This window comes from Apteryx rowi, unplaced genomic scaffold (assembly GCF_003343035.1).
Source record: "Apteryx rowi isolate R43461 unplaced genomic scaffold, aptRow1 scaffold_945, whole genome shotgun sequence".
In the NCBI taxonomy this organism is placed as follows: Eukaryota; Metazoa; Chordata; class Aves; order Apterygiformes; family Apterygidae; genus Apteryx; species Apteryx rowi.
The window spans coordinates 168,342-183,447 of record NW_020451255.1 but is presented as its reverse complement, the minus strand read 5'-3'; the positions used below and the strand labels follow the sequence as shown (position 1 = coordinate 183,447).

Sequence of the window (15,106 nt, the reverse complement as noted above, 5' to 3'; positions counted from 1 at the left end):
GTTTTGATTTTTGTTTTGTTTTTGTTTTGAACAGACTTTGACACATTAGGTTGAACTGTGGAGAAAATGGATAAAGTTCCTTGAGGGTACAAAGATATTTAAATGCTAGCTAGCTGTGTAAAGTTACCTGATTTCTGCTATATGGGGATGTATGAGAAATGAGTAGAAGAAAGGACTAGACACTGAGGTCCTGTGGTTTGTGGATCGGCTCTGAAGGATTTTCTAAGTATCAGAAGATCTATAAGCATTTAGTTGTACAGCAATGCAAAGAGGGGTGATGGTACATGCCATAATGTGAAATGTGGTTTCTTAAATCGTATCACTAATTGATCGTGCAAACCTTGGCTCACAGATCTATAATAAGGTGTCTCTATTTGGGGGGCAGAGGAAAGGGAGAGATCGTGGGAGGTGTTTGACATAAGAAACGCAGTGTTTGCAGATAAAGTGCGTCATAAGGAAATGGAATATAGTTTTTCTTGTAGTGGTTGTGTGTCTTAATGCAAGTGACAAATAAGACATGAAATATACATGTTAGCACCTAGCATAGGCACACTTCATCATCTTTAAAAGTGGATCTAGATGAGATTGATTATAAAGTTGATTAGCATACATTACAACCAAGAATCCCTTAAAGCTGTTAAACTGTGCCTGTGTAAAATGCTGTGAATTGTTTCAGATGTTAGCTAAGAAACTAAACATGTTCTTTCCCTGAACTAAATAAAATACAAGAAAACTAAGACTGGGGATAAGTTTTTGGGTTTTTTTTTACAGTAATGGAAGACTCTCAGGCATCCCCTGAAGAAATGAGCAAAGCTGAAAAGCAATTACAAGACCTCTTTGTAAAGATTGTCCTTTAAAAGAATGCTTTTTGTCATCTGCTGTAAATAGAGCTATTCCAACCTGTGAGAAAACTAATAATTTCAAAGAGGTCTAAAAAAGAGGTGTTACTTTCAAAAGTACTGAAAGAATTTTACTTATTATCCTTTTCTTCTCCATCCAAGAATTTGTTAACGTTTGCAACCAAGGCAGCTGGGAAAAAAAAAAAGTTCTTACTGGAAATATTTGTTGAGGCGGGGGAAAAAAAGAAAGAAAAAAATTCTTTTCCAATGAAAAGTAACAAGTCCAAGAAGAAGCATCTCCTGAAGCATTTAGCGTTCTTAGCTCAAAGAATTAGGAATTTTTTTTATGGGAGGCAGACAATTAGAAGTACTGATGTTTTATCTCCAAAGATTTAAATGTCCTTAATGGCTTGGTGTTTTCCTTTTGAAGTTCAGCTGGTCACTGCTGAGAAGGTAGTGTGATTGAGTTGAAGCTCAAGCTTGTTAGACATGAAATGAATAGATGGAAATTCAGTACAGATTTTCTAGCCCAAGGCCACACAAATGTTGTAAATTTAAAGGATAAATCATTAGAAAGAGGCATCACACACAAGACTAATGAATGCACAGAATAAATGGCTCATTTAATTGCTGTTAGAAAATGTGAGAAATCTGGGGGGGATTGTTAGAGGTTCACAGCCTTCAGACAGGCTCTGACATAAATTTTACAGCATTAGCGATAGTGACACAGAAGACTTTCTTTGAGTCATCAAGAATGATTCCTGTGTCATTTAATCTATCCCTAAATCTGAGTGCCAGCTTATGCAGTTTCCTCACTCTCGCTGTTCTTACAGAAAGATTATTCATGAGGCTTTACCTCTCTAGCTCTTGGAAAATATGCTTTCTATTCCTTATGGTTTTCTCACAGATTTTTTTTTCTTTGGTGCGACATTATGCTTTACCCCTTCTCTCTCTGTTTATTGCACTGATGATTTGTATAATACACCAGCAGCAACAAGATCCCTCCCATTTTGCTAAGCTAATGACGAAAGCTCTTTTTGTCTCCTCTCGGATGGCTTGCTTTTCTTGATCATTGCAGTAGCCATTTTTTGCATCTCGCTTACAGGTGGCAGTATTGCTTGCTTATCATTTCTGGAAATAAGCATAGATTCATATGTGCTTTATTTCATTTCTGTATTGTGTTTCTGGTTTATGATGACTCTGTTTTTCACTAGATCACCCAAACCTTTCTCTTGTGCTGTGTTTCCGGTGGATGAGCTCCTTTTTTGTAGTAGCACTTCTTTGTTAGTCTTTGAATACACCATTTTGGCACATGGTAATAACTTCATCTGAAGGGAAGGGAGAGAAAGCTTGCTCTGCTCTGAGATCCAATAAAATATTGTTTGAAGAGCTTGCTATGGGATGTTCTTAAAAGTGGACATTAAATTTTGTCTTCTCAGAAAATATTTTTACTAAACTATGGTTATACATAGAATTTCCCTATTTTTTCAGTAGATGACAAAAACTGTGTGAAAAATAAAGCAAATGGTGGAAACATTCAGCAGGTGAGAAGGCCAGAGTTATACAGGGAGCGAAACCAATCGTTGCTGTCCTTCTGTCTTTAATACCTCTCAGATCATGACTGGTGGGTTGTCTCTATCTGGTCAAAGAGGAAATGGAGGAACACAGAGTACCAGCATTTACTCATGTGGCAGAGAAAACACAACATCACTCTTGTTGGGTGGATGAGGAAAGAGGCTGCTTTTAGGACTTGGGTGAATTGAAATAACCTGAATAAAATTTTTGAGTGCTGTTTATGTGTGCGCTGTAAATACCACACTGCTCTAAGTCAATTTTATGAATTGTTTCCACTGCGACGTGTTTACCCCAGGTACTGCACAGCCTGCCTGTTTCTTAGTATATGTTGTTAAAGAGTTGTTTGTTGAAACTGAAAGTGTTGCCATTTTATAATTTTACTCTCTTGTGTCCATTTTTAGTAGAATGAAGTGTAAAACAGGAATGAAAAGAGAAGGAAACTTGAAATTTGGTGTCCACCAATGCCTTGCAATCTTGAAAATAAATTTTAGTTTATTTGCCTAGGGATAACAAGACTTACATGTCCAAAAGATAGACGATGTGATTCTTCAGTGTTTCCATGGGTCTTTCAGGCTCCTCCTTTTTAATCTACTGGCCAGTTTAACCCACATGTGAAAGAGTGATAATAAGATAATAGGAAAGTAGCAGTAAGGTAACAATGCAAGGTTTTTTAAAGATACTGTTGTTATATATTAGCAGCCAAGCGAAGAGAAGGAGACTCAGATTAGTACCCCAGGTGAGGAAAAGGCAGTTTGGTAATGCCTGGTGCTTTTATGTGGATGGTTTGGGATTAGCCTTCACCCTCTTGCTTGTGTGGCTGTCAAAGGGCATCTGGATTTATTATGGAGAGAGTGAATGTTATTGCGGGAACAAAGATCGCAAATCCTTAGGAAGCCTGCAGCAGTTCTGCTGCTCACGGACAGCATATTTTTGTAGCTGTTAAAAGCCTTTGAAACTTGCAAGCAGACTAGTTCTTTTTATTGTGCAAATACATCATGAAAACATTAGTGTGCAGATATGCTAAAGGTTATGTGCTGTTCTTATAATTAATTTGCTGACTGTGGCAACCGATGTGGTGCAGGTGCTGTGAGAAGCCCTGTGGTGTGCCTCCTGCTGTACGGGTGGTGGTGTGGTTGCCGCCATGCAGTCACTTGAAAAATACAGCAGTAGCTGTAGAAAGGAGGGTTTGGGCAGGATACTGATCTCAGATGTTACTGACCAAAGGATCACGGGACAAGCAAAATGACTTAAAACCATTTTAATGATAAGAGGATCAATCTTTATGTTTCAGTACAACCCTATCTCTGCTTTCTTTTAAGTAAGTCTATAGGACAGGAATGTTGTGTCTGAAGGAGAGTAAGCTTTTAAAGAGAGACATTTTGAGGTCTGAGCAAAAAAATGTGTTACCCTTCTATGTCCTTATACCTAAGCTTCTTAAGCAATGTTGGTTATGTCTTGAGATCAAAGATGTACAAATCTAATAGGTAAAGTTCAGTGTTTGCTACAGTGTTTATAAGATTAGGCCTTTAAAAGTAAATTATTTGAATCCTGTTACATTTGCAGGCAGAGTATGGAACGGAAACAGCTGAGTCTGAAATGTGGCTTCTGAACAGTGTTTTATTGCAAGTAATGCTTGAAACAGGCTAGAATACAAGTATTTTCCAGAACATCACAAGTGGATTGAATACTCCTTATATTTATCAGCTGCTGGATGAATTGGATATGAATAATCAATCATATAAATAATCCTATAAACAAGAGGGTAAGGGAGAGCATTCTGTTGTGGGAAGTCTGCCAAAAATAATATTATAGATGTGAAGTCCCACTAAAAAGAACTGAACTTAGGAGATCTTATCACTGAAAGACCAGAAATGTAAGAAATTGGTATCTTCTACAGGTTCAAGGTTATAAGAGTCTGTGTATTGTCCGAAGTAATGCTGCATCTAAAGATAGTCACTGATAACTTGTGAGTATAGCATGTTCCTTGTCAAGATGATCCTTATCTGTAGGTAACTGCAACTAGCCTGAAAGGAGGTATGAATTCTGAGAATCAAGAGGAAATCTGGGAATATATAAATAGCTTTCAGGTTTTACTTTTTTTATGGAATTACGTATTTTTATTTCAGGGGAAATAAACATTATTATTAATTTTCTTTACCAGACTATAGATAGCCCTTCATTTTTCCATGTAACAGTTTTATTTTTTCTTAATCATATGATGTGAAAATAGCTCTGCTAACAACTGTGGAAATGGAAGAGCTTTGATCTAAACAGAACTTGTTTTGTTTATTGGGAGGATACTTTGGGGGATAAGAAACTGACAGTTTTAAAGGACTATATTGTTTTCAAACTATAGGACCTAAAAAACAGGCTGAAGTGCACAACAGAGAATATCTTGCCTTCACTTGAAGAAAATTTTAGTTTACCTTTAAAGTTGAACAGCCTCTCTTCTTCTCATTTTGGAAATGAACAATCTAATTCATTTCCCTTCATTTAGAAGTCTGTTAAAGAAAAAAAAAGAAGAGTTGAAAGTAGGAAAAATGCTGGGAGAACTGGGGCTTCTGCTCAAGCTTCTTCATTCCTTTTGATACATTTAACAACTCACTTTGAACTCTTGCATACATGCTGTACTGATTTCTCCTTAGTGTGATGTTTTTCAAGCTACCTTTATGGTAGGAGTGGATTCAGTCTATGGCTGTGATATTTGTGTCAATGTTTAATTAAAAAAAAAGTAGTACCTTTTAGTCTGTCACTGTATGTACAAGACTCAGTGGAGCAAATGCATTTTAGTGAGCTTTTTTGTTTTGATTTCTTCTTGTCTATAAGAAAGTGTGTGTGAGGGGGGGACATGTAATGCAGATCAGAAACTAAGCTAGTCGGTGTAGCCAGGAGGTATGGCGCCTCCTTCTCTATTTGTAATACAGTCTGGGGCATTGATGCAAAGTTTTTTCTGCCTTTTCCTCCCTCAAACCTTAAAGCACCATTGATCATGACTGATCATTCTGCCATACCATCAAACCCAGAACTTCACCTAATACTCTGTTTAAAATCAATAGCTCGCATTATAAGCAGGATATACCATTTTTAAATATATGTAGTGTTGATTTAGTTTTCTAAGCAGTGAGGAATGTATTACCTAGTCTGGAAAACTGTTTTAACCTTGTATTTACTGCTGAAAGTTTGGGTTTTTTTCCATGCTAGAGATTGCAAGGATGTGCGAGAGCTTGGCCATATTTGTGTGCCAGTCAGTGAAGTCCTGCGAAGTGTTCTGTGCGAGCTCTAATTCAGCTTCCTCCCGCTGAATTACTTCCTTTCCCTGGAGGCTCTCATATGTCATGAGTGCTAGTAATTTAACTGGCAACTATAGTCAAAGGTTAGTTTTCAGAAATGTGTTTAGGTGAATCTTAACCAAACTATCTGAACTTCTTGGTTCATACAACTGGAATTGAATTTCTTTCTTTTTTTTTTTTTTTTTTGAGAACAGTTATATTTGAGACATCTATGTTTTCTGATTCTGGCTAGAATAGTAAGGTAATAAGGGGTTTCCTTACAAATTTTTAGCTTTTCTGTATTTTGACTCTACTACAAGCAAAGAAAAAAAATGAGATAAAGTTGATGCTTTTTTCAAAGTTTACAAGTATTTGAGTAATGTTGAGTTGGGCTTTTTAGCAATAACTTGTTGTCCAGCCCTGCTAAGGTGGGAAGGTTTGCTGTTTCAACTTCATTCATAAAAATGGCATTATAACGTTAGAGTCAAGTTTAGAGGAGTAAGACAAAGACAGTCTCTTACAAATCTTGGCTTTCAATTTAAGCATTGGTTTCAAACACATCTTATTTTGTAAACTATATGAAGTATTTACAGACAGGTAGTGGTCAGTTTTACTGATAAAATAACTTTAAGTTGTTATTTTCCCTTAAAAGTTTTAGAAGAGTCTGAGATAGTGTATTCAATTACATTTGTCATTACTTGCAGTGAGTAGACTTGGAGAAGACATTAGAAAAAATACAGCCTGTTTACGTTAAATATTTAATGCTTAAGAAATGTTTAATTTGTCAGTAGTGATATTGACTGTAATTTTTATTCATGATGTGTAGTATTGGCATTGGCGATATGTCAGTACATCACTAGTGCAGAATTTAGGACAAGACAGTATATAAAATATTCTGTTTACCATTTCACTACCAAACTTGACAAGGTGCAAATATAAACTAATCAACAGAGCTGGGCTTTTGTCTCCCATAAAATCTAGAGTTTAGATTATTTTGTCTGTCTTTGAATTGTTCCTTTACCTCAAGAGTTAGAGACTTTTTAAATTTGAGGGTCGTGGGTTCAGCCCAGTAGATGTGCATGGAAATGAATATTTCTGAAGGTCCAAGGTGTTCAAGGTGAGCATCTCTACAAGGTAAGTAGCTCTTGCTAATTCAGTACAGTTAAATCTCAGTTTAGTCAGTTAAATCTCAGTTTAGTATAGAGATGATGCTTAAATAATCTCTGGAGGGACAGACTAGGAGTTCTGGACTTTGTTAGCCCAAGTAGCTTCTGTTTAAATGGAATATCTGTGGTAACTGTCTCAAAGGCAAGAGCTTCCTGGTGGACCTTGGTATGTGGTGTATCATGTCTGGATTTCAGGGATCACATATGGCAAGCAACAGCTGCTGTTAATGTTTTCAGAGGCAGATATGGGAAGTTTAGGATAGCTGTTGGTTATTACAGTGCTGAACTGCAAAGTGGATAAACTTATTAATGTTATCAACACTTTACAAATATTGATATTATTATCATATACTGTTAGCTGTCAGGCTTTGTGAGAGAACTGTAATCAACACCTCAATTCCTGTTCTGTGCATTACCCCAGCCCCTCTTGCTGGACCCTTTTGTTCCAGTACTTGTCTTGCCCAGCAGACTAACAGGCTTTAAGCTCAGGAGGGGCACTGGCGACGAAGTATACTGGTAGAAATGTTCTGCAGTTTTGTAGTGTGCTAGGTGCATCTGTCACAGAATATATCAGAATCTGTAAAAACAATGTATTTTGGAAGCGGTTTGCATTTTTTCAGTGTTGACGATGCACACTAGTACTCATAGATGTAAATTAAAAAAGAATATCTTGCATTTAGAGAGAAAGAAGTAGGGACACTTGCTTTTGCAGATGATTTCACATGCGTTCCCTTTCCTCAAATGCAAGTGAGGCTGTGCCATTTCGGGAAATGAGCAGTAATGCATTCCCTCGTGAGCGTTCCTCTAGCTGGCTTATTATGTTGCTAATTTTGGTGGATTGCTCTTTACATTGATTTTTGCCATATCACAACCTCACTGTCCTTCAGAAAGTTTGATGTAGTCAGAAATAACTGTAATTCATTTGAACGTGTGTTGATTTATTAAAGCATTTGTGCCACTACTTTTTTTTACCCCTCTAACTGACTATGGCATTGTTTAAGAGAAATGAGTCGACATGTGTGAACGGGGTACACATCCTAAGAGCAGTAGCAAAGAAAAAGAATTTTGGGGTTTCAGATTCAAATCATGTGGTTTTTTTTCTTATATAGTGAAGAAAATGTAAGCACATTATTACTCTTAAGCTTCTGTGAAATTAATTGTATTGCAATTTCTTCAATTCTTACAGTAAATCTAGCCATTTTATATGCATTTTATAAATGAATTATAAGCTGTTTGAATAATTTTATTCTCTAAATTGTTTGTTTTGGCTATTGCTTATTTTAAACATCTATGCTAACCCACCAACAACTGTAAACTTAAATGTTAAACACATAGTAACTCTCATTATTTCTGATTCGATAAAGAATACTGAACTGTGCGTGATTAAAAATTCTACTCTAAGTATACAGATATCTGTGTATATGTAAGCATCCAGTGTTGTGTCTGAGATTTCTTGTAGCCACAGAGGGTGCAGAAGTATTAAGGACAGTAGCTGAAACAGATTATTTCTATGTAACCTGTGATAAATCATTTATCACTTTCCACTGAATTAACTTATTTGCAAATAAACTAAAACCTCACTGAAAATCAGAATTTGTATATGAATGATCTTATTACAGCCAACACCAAACAAACATTATTACTTAATCAACAAAACTGCGTTCTGTTCTTAAATTTCCACCTCTTTTGTTTCTCTGTTTTTGTTTTGTTTTAATTTTATTTTTATTTTTTTAGTGAGTGACAGCTGCTTCAGGAACCTTGCCGAGGATCGTAGTGGGATAAACCTTAAAGATCTGGTTCAGGACCCTTCTTTGTGAGTATCTGGCTCTTATTGCTAAGCAAAGAAAAGCTGCTTCGGGATATTTGTGTGAGTAGTTTTGTAATTGCATAAAGATTTAGTATGATGAAGCACACTTAGTGCTTTAGGGGTGATATGCTTGCCAGTATGCTATATGCTTGCTAATACAGGCAGATATGATTAAAACCACATTGTGTTCTGCCTACTTCTGTTCATGAATTGACACCCAGTGAGTACACGTAGTAAAAGGTGCCTTATCTCAGTACAAGAGCAGTCGTTCAAGGTAACGGCTTCTGCATGCTAGTATTTCTATGGGGGAGCTGTATGCAAATTGTCACCCCTCCTTGTTTAAGGAAGCACTGCACATACGTTAGGAGAGTAAAGGATAGTTATGTTATCCTAAGTTATCTTGACCCGTGGAATCTTTTTGCTCAACAGTTGTTTTTATACAGCTGATATTTTAAACACTTCTATCAGTAGTACATGTTTTAATTCAAGTGTAAAGCAGATGATCTAATTTTTACATCAAGCAAGGCTGGTGGTCTTCCATCTCAGCGCTAGTCTTGTACAGAAGCTCAGTATTTTTCTCTTAAAAAGTTCAGCCTCCTGAGCTCTGAGCCGGTTTCGAAATTGTATCAAACTTGGGTTGCTGTTTTTTGGTTTGTTTTTTTTTCTGCTTTTTTCTTCAGTTAACTCCACTACTAGCAGAAAATGTTTTTGCTAGTGTGGAGAAGCAAGCAAATGTAGCACCTGTTGTGGTGGGAAGAGAAGGAGGGGGAAAAAAAATCACTTCTTTAACAAGAATGATTGTGCATTCCACAGTGAGTCTTAATGTGATGAGCCTTTACAATAGCAGGGCATATATTTCAGTAGCTGTTGGGAAGCAGCAGAAAGTAAGGCATATTTCATATCTTGTTCCAGTTATAGGGGATTTTTAGATATAGAATTTGTCATGTTGCTACAGATAAATGTCTTATCTGCATATATACGTGCACACTTGAAAAATTTGGACACAATGTATTTAATATTTGATAATTCATACCTCTGAAAAATAGAGGAACAGAGGACAAGTATAATCGCCATTTGAGATTCACAGAACAAATGCAGTAGTTAATTTTTCAGTAATGACTATGTAAATTTAAGTGTCCAAATTGAGGCTATTTCAAAGAACTTAATTTTCAACCAAAATTTGCCTTTTGGGTGGCTTTTCCTTTTGAGAATTATATATGTTGTTTTGAGCTGCAAGTGCGTTCCCATGCTTCACACAGTGAATACTGGTGATTTATAAGTTTTGTATTTATCATTTCTGGAGATTACTTTCAGAAAGGTTGAATTACATTTGTTGTAGAATGATGATTTTCCCTGCCATTGACACAAAGTGGTGAAAACTTCTAGTTTCCTTCCCTGACCATAATTTACATGAAGAAGATTATAATCCATTAATGTAATTTACAAAAGAAGTTAAATGGATTTCTGTTGCTTATAGCTTAAGCGGAAGCAACTGCAGAGGAGTACCTCTTCTATCATTTTGAAAGACTGAATAAAATCTCCAAACATCTGTTACTTCTCAAGGACTACTCATGACAGGTCTGTTGTATGACAGATTATCATGCAAGAAAAGTCTGGTTATTTCTGCCTAATGGTAGGAAAGTATATACTTTGTTTTGTCTTCCCAAATTGATATGCCTGGAAATTTACTACTGAGCGCTTATGAGGGCTTCTTACAGAGTGGGCACTTGTGTGAGGGAGCCTTGAATAAGAAGTGATGGAACATGCCTGGCTGTGTTGTTCAGCCCAGGTTTTTGTAGCTGGCCCTTCAAGGTGCCAGGGCTCCTGAACCCTTTATGATGCAAAACAAATGCAGCAGGACAACATGGGGCTAAAGACTGACAGTGTCCGTCAAGGAGATGTTTTAACCATTTTTGAAAAAAGAGTAAAGTTTAATTAAAAACCTTAAGGATCTCTGGCAAAATTTTCACCTCTGATGTTACCTGAAATAGCAAAATAACATTTGGTTCATCCTCTTTCCACTTTAATATTTACAATTTAGGATTCTTTTGGTGCTTGTTTGCTCTGACTGTAGACAAACTGTCTCTTTTCTTTGGGATCTCTTATTAGATATCAACTTCATATTTACATAAAAATTTTTGGTGCTTTCTCTGCGAATGGCTCTGTCAATCTAAAGATTTTCAGTGTGTTCTAATGTATGACACTAATAAAATAGTTTAACAAAGACAATTCAAGAGATTTTAGGTTAATTAACATGTAAATATGTATTCAGTGTATACTTTTAACATGAGTTCCCATTTTTAGCAGTCAATGGGTTAAAAGGTAGAAATACAATATAATACACCTAAAGGGTAGCATCAAAAAAGTTTAAGTGGTTTTTATAATAGGACAATGTGATATATCATATGAAATGCATTTTGAATGTTGTCCATCTCTTGTGAAACTTAGCTAGTTGATACAGTCCTCTAAGCTACATTGGACTCCCTATTGTTATTTGTCCCTTTTCTCTCCATCGCAGACAGAACTTCTCTTTTGTTATTGCAGAAAGCTATCAAACCGATCCTTGTTCTGCAAGGTTAAAAGTGTGGCTTTGCTCTGAAATGAGACTTTGTAAAAACAGCACTGTAGGGTATTCTGATTAGTGTCTGGTTTGTATTGGGTGTGCTTAATTATCCGGAGATCTGAAGTTTTTTTTAGTACCTATGTATTGCAGAAGAATTCTCTTGTACAAGCTGTGAGAAGAAAATGTCATTTACCTTGCATGTAATTTTATTAGGAAAGCAACCAAAATGTTAATAATGTGCAAATTTAATAGCTTTGTGTTAGAAACTCCAGGATGAAATTTGAATTCCGTTTGTCTATGAGAACTCTGATAGAAGTCTTTTTGTCACTGCCTTGTTACATTTTACAACCTGAGGTCAAGAAGCTAGACTTTTTCTGGGAAGTAGTTTTAGAAGCTGTCGCTTAAGGACTGAAAATCAGTCCTCTGAAGACGTGAAGGAAATCTTGAGAAGGTCCAATTTATTTATTTATTTATTTTTTCCTGAAGACAAAAGCTATACTGTAGGTTTGAAGACCTCATAAATACAATACTAATATGTGGATGTAAAAGTCTGCAGTGTCTATCTTCATTTGAAGGAAGCTGTCTAGCAGTTTTTGAACATAACTGAAAGTATCATAGATCATCCATTCTGGGCTTTGCCCATCATTTGAAAGTCAGTAGCATATTCTTTCTTGATGAAGATTATAAAACCCATGTTATAATTAAACCAGGAAGTCAAGCACTAGTGTCTCGTTAGAGGTCGTTGCTTCAGCCTTCATAAACTGTATGACTTTTGTGCAGCCTTTCTAGTTTTCCAGGTGTCTGTTATAATATGTGGATGCCATGCATGTATGGTTTTTTTTTTCTTGCTGCTTGTCTCAATAAGCCAGTGTAGAGAGGAAATATTTCTTCTCTAATTCTATCCATTGATGTCTTGTTTTGTTGCAGCACTCTAGTGGGAGTTTATGCTCAGTTGTTCCCATTATTTGACTATATTAGCACGTGTTTTCTTGAATGGGCCTGTTTTACAAAAATATTTCCCTTGTTTCCTGCTTATCTGTCAGCATCATGAGATTTCATGAAGTGATCTTCTGCGTCAGGACAACTGGACGACTCGCAGTATTATGGTAGTACAAAGTACGCATCTGTGCAAAGGGGCAATACTCATGAGGAACAGAAGTGCAGTCTATTTTAAGTACAGCATCTAATGGAAAAATTGTACGTGGCAAACTTCCAAAGATCTGGCACCTGCCTAAAGTAATTGATAATGATGAGCCAAACCTAATAAGCGCTTCTTAAAGTTGGTATAAATACAGTTGGCCTCTTGCCATCTTGATGGATTTGTGATCCATTTGTGGAATGAGTGAGACAAACCATTATCCACTTTGACCTCAGGCAGAGTTTGCAACTGCTTGCCAAAACTGTGATATACCCAGTCTAGATAATCTTTTTGTTCTAAAGATTGATTCTACTCTATTCCTTGGTAAACTATTCCATTTATGGATTACCTTCCTATTTAACTTGTACATCCTACTCCTCGTCTGGATTTGTCTAACCACTGAAGAACCTTATTTTCCCCTAAATTGTAACTAGTATCCAGTGCCAGAGACAAGGTGCTGAACTGTATGGGTTTTTGATGTAATGTGGTAGAGCTGTTCTTACGCTCTTAGCTGTGAACCCTCCAGCTCCTGCAGCTCACAGCCTACACCATCGGCCAGTACAGAGTTAGTATGATTTCCCTGCAGCAAGTTGATAGTTATCTCCATATTCCACTGTTCCACTTCCCATAGCCTTTGAACTCATAACTAATGTATTATTTGATATCAAAAGGTTAAATAAGGCCTTGTAGACATCAGGTAATTACTTTGAAAATGTAGTTAGCTTAAGTGATACAACTGCCTCATGTGATCTCAGATTATTTAAAAAGTGCTTTCTGCTCCATTCTTCAGTGGCTCAAACTATGTTGATAGAAGGCATTCATAAGCCAAAATGAAATTATCCTAGGTTAGTTATTATACTGATACAATTTCAGAAGTGGGAACAAGAAGAAAGGTGAAAGACAATAAAAGACTAGAGAAACAGTGAGGAGTGAGAAGAAATAAAAATTATTAAATACATAAAAAGATTAGATCACAGGCTATGCAAAAACAAAACTACCATATTTCACCATCCTGATAACAACCAGTAATTTGATTATTTTCTGTCTTTACTAATAACCTATAAAATCAAAAATTGATATTTCTCCATTTAATAATGGTTTTATTATGGAAAGATGTTTTGCATCATTCTTGTGTGATAGAATCACATCTGGAATTTATGAATAGGACTGTAAAACATTGCATATTTTGGCACATTTTGTTATTCTTTACTTCCCTATAACCAGATGAGGTTAGGGAAAAAGTGGGAAGAAGTACAAAGATTATTTAATTTAGTTTGTAATATGTGGCAAGCTGGTCAGAATGCTTTGTAGCCTTGAACAAAATTTGGTATTCCCTAGCCTAATACATGTGTGAATATGTCAAGTATCTTCCATTTCCAAAGCAATGCTGAAAATGTTGTGATGGTAACAAAAATAATGGCAATATATGTGCCCTATTTTATTTCAGAGAATTAGTATATAATCAGATACCAGATATGTTTGCATGACTCTTAATATACCTACATTTCAATTTTAACTTTTCCTCTGTGTTTTATAAATTTGTCCTGGAAACTCAAAAATCTCTTTGGGTTCTTTCTGAATGTTATGTATCATCAACAGTTATGGAGATACGCTAGATTCTTCATATTCAGAGTTATATTTTATGTTGCTTTATTAGGTGTACTTGAATTTTCATTTATGAACAAAATTTCTAAAGTGATTTTAAAGAAAAGCTGGCCTTTTTTGCTGTTTTTACTATGTTTTACTATGATTACTGCTTATGTCTGAAAAGAAATACACATTTGTTCAAAACCCGGGTTTTGAAGTGTTGATCAAGTTTAAATCTGGATGGTCTCACAAAATTTAATAAAAGTTGTTTATATGTACACTTTAAACCTCAATTTTAAAAGTAGCTGCTGTGCTTTTCACTTAAAATTCATGCTAATTTTGCAGTTTTCCAGTTGCAATTTTTAAATCTCTTTGTCTTAATACCTGGCACTCTCCAGCAGGACAGGAAAGATGCTTAATGTGACGTTCATACAAGGAAACATAAGAGTAATTTTACAGTTGTGTTTCTTTTTTTTCTTTGAATTTGGAGGGAATATAGACAAGATTTTTGTGCCCAAGTATATTCAGGATCAGATCAAAATGACTTGATACAGGAGAAGTAACAAAATTGAGTATGCACCAAGTACTGTCACAGGCTCCAAGTTAAACATCAACATTTTTCTTCCTGTAATCATTTGGTCAATGAAAATACTTTGGGCTAGCATGTAAAGGTGTTCACTTGGTCGAATGTAATTTTACAGCTCGTAATTTGTTTTTGAATTTTAGGGCATAAGCAGCCCAGCTTCCCAGGTATTATGCTGAACATCTCTCTGGCTTCACTTCCACAGTCATTGTCTTCTCATCCAAACCAAATCCTCCACTGTTTCTAGTTCCACTCTCCAAYTGTACCCCAGTGACCTTCTCTTGCCTTTTTCATTCTCCCCATTCTTGGTCTTCCCATCTCCAGCTTCTTTTAGAGTGGTCTTTCTCTGTTGCATTTGCCCGTTTCCTCAGCTCCCTACTCGCAGCAGATCTGTGACTCTCAGAACTCCCAACAATCCCTTCTGCCTCATCCAACCCTCATTTCTGGCCTGTTTTGCCACTTCCAGGTTTCATCCTAATCCCAGGTAACCTCACTCTTAATGTAATTTCATTCTTCCCTACTCTAATCTTTGTTTCTGCTTATATTCAGATCTTGTCATCTTTGTATTTAAGTAGGTTA

The 15,106-nt window shown here is 36.1% G+C and overlaps 1 protein-coding gene across 1 annotated transcript in view; it reads left to right on the top strand.

The window, feature by feature from the left end:
• LOC112978593 (gephyrin-like) overlaps positions 1 to 15,106 on the top strand; it is a gene marked incomplete at both ends in the record, with an annotated part of 234,005 nt that overhangs the window by 53,320 nt on the left and 165,579 nt on the right. Inside the window, 1 exon segment of the mRNA XM_026092193.1 lies at positions 8,584 to 8,662. Coding sequence (XP_025947978.1) covers positions 8,584 to 8,662 — 79 coding nt within the window.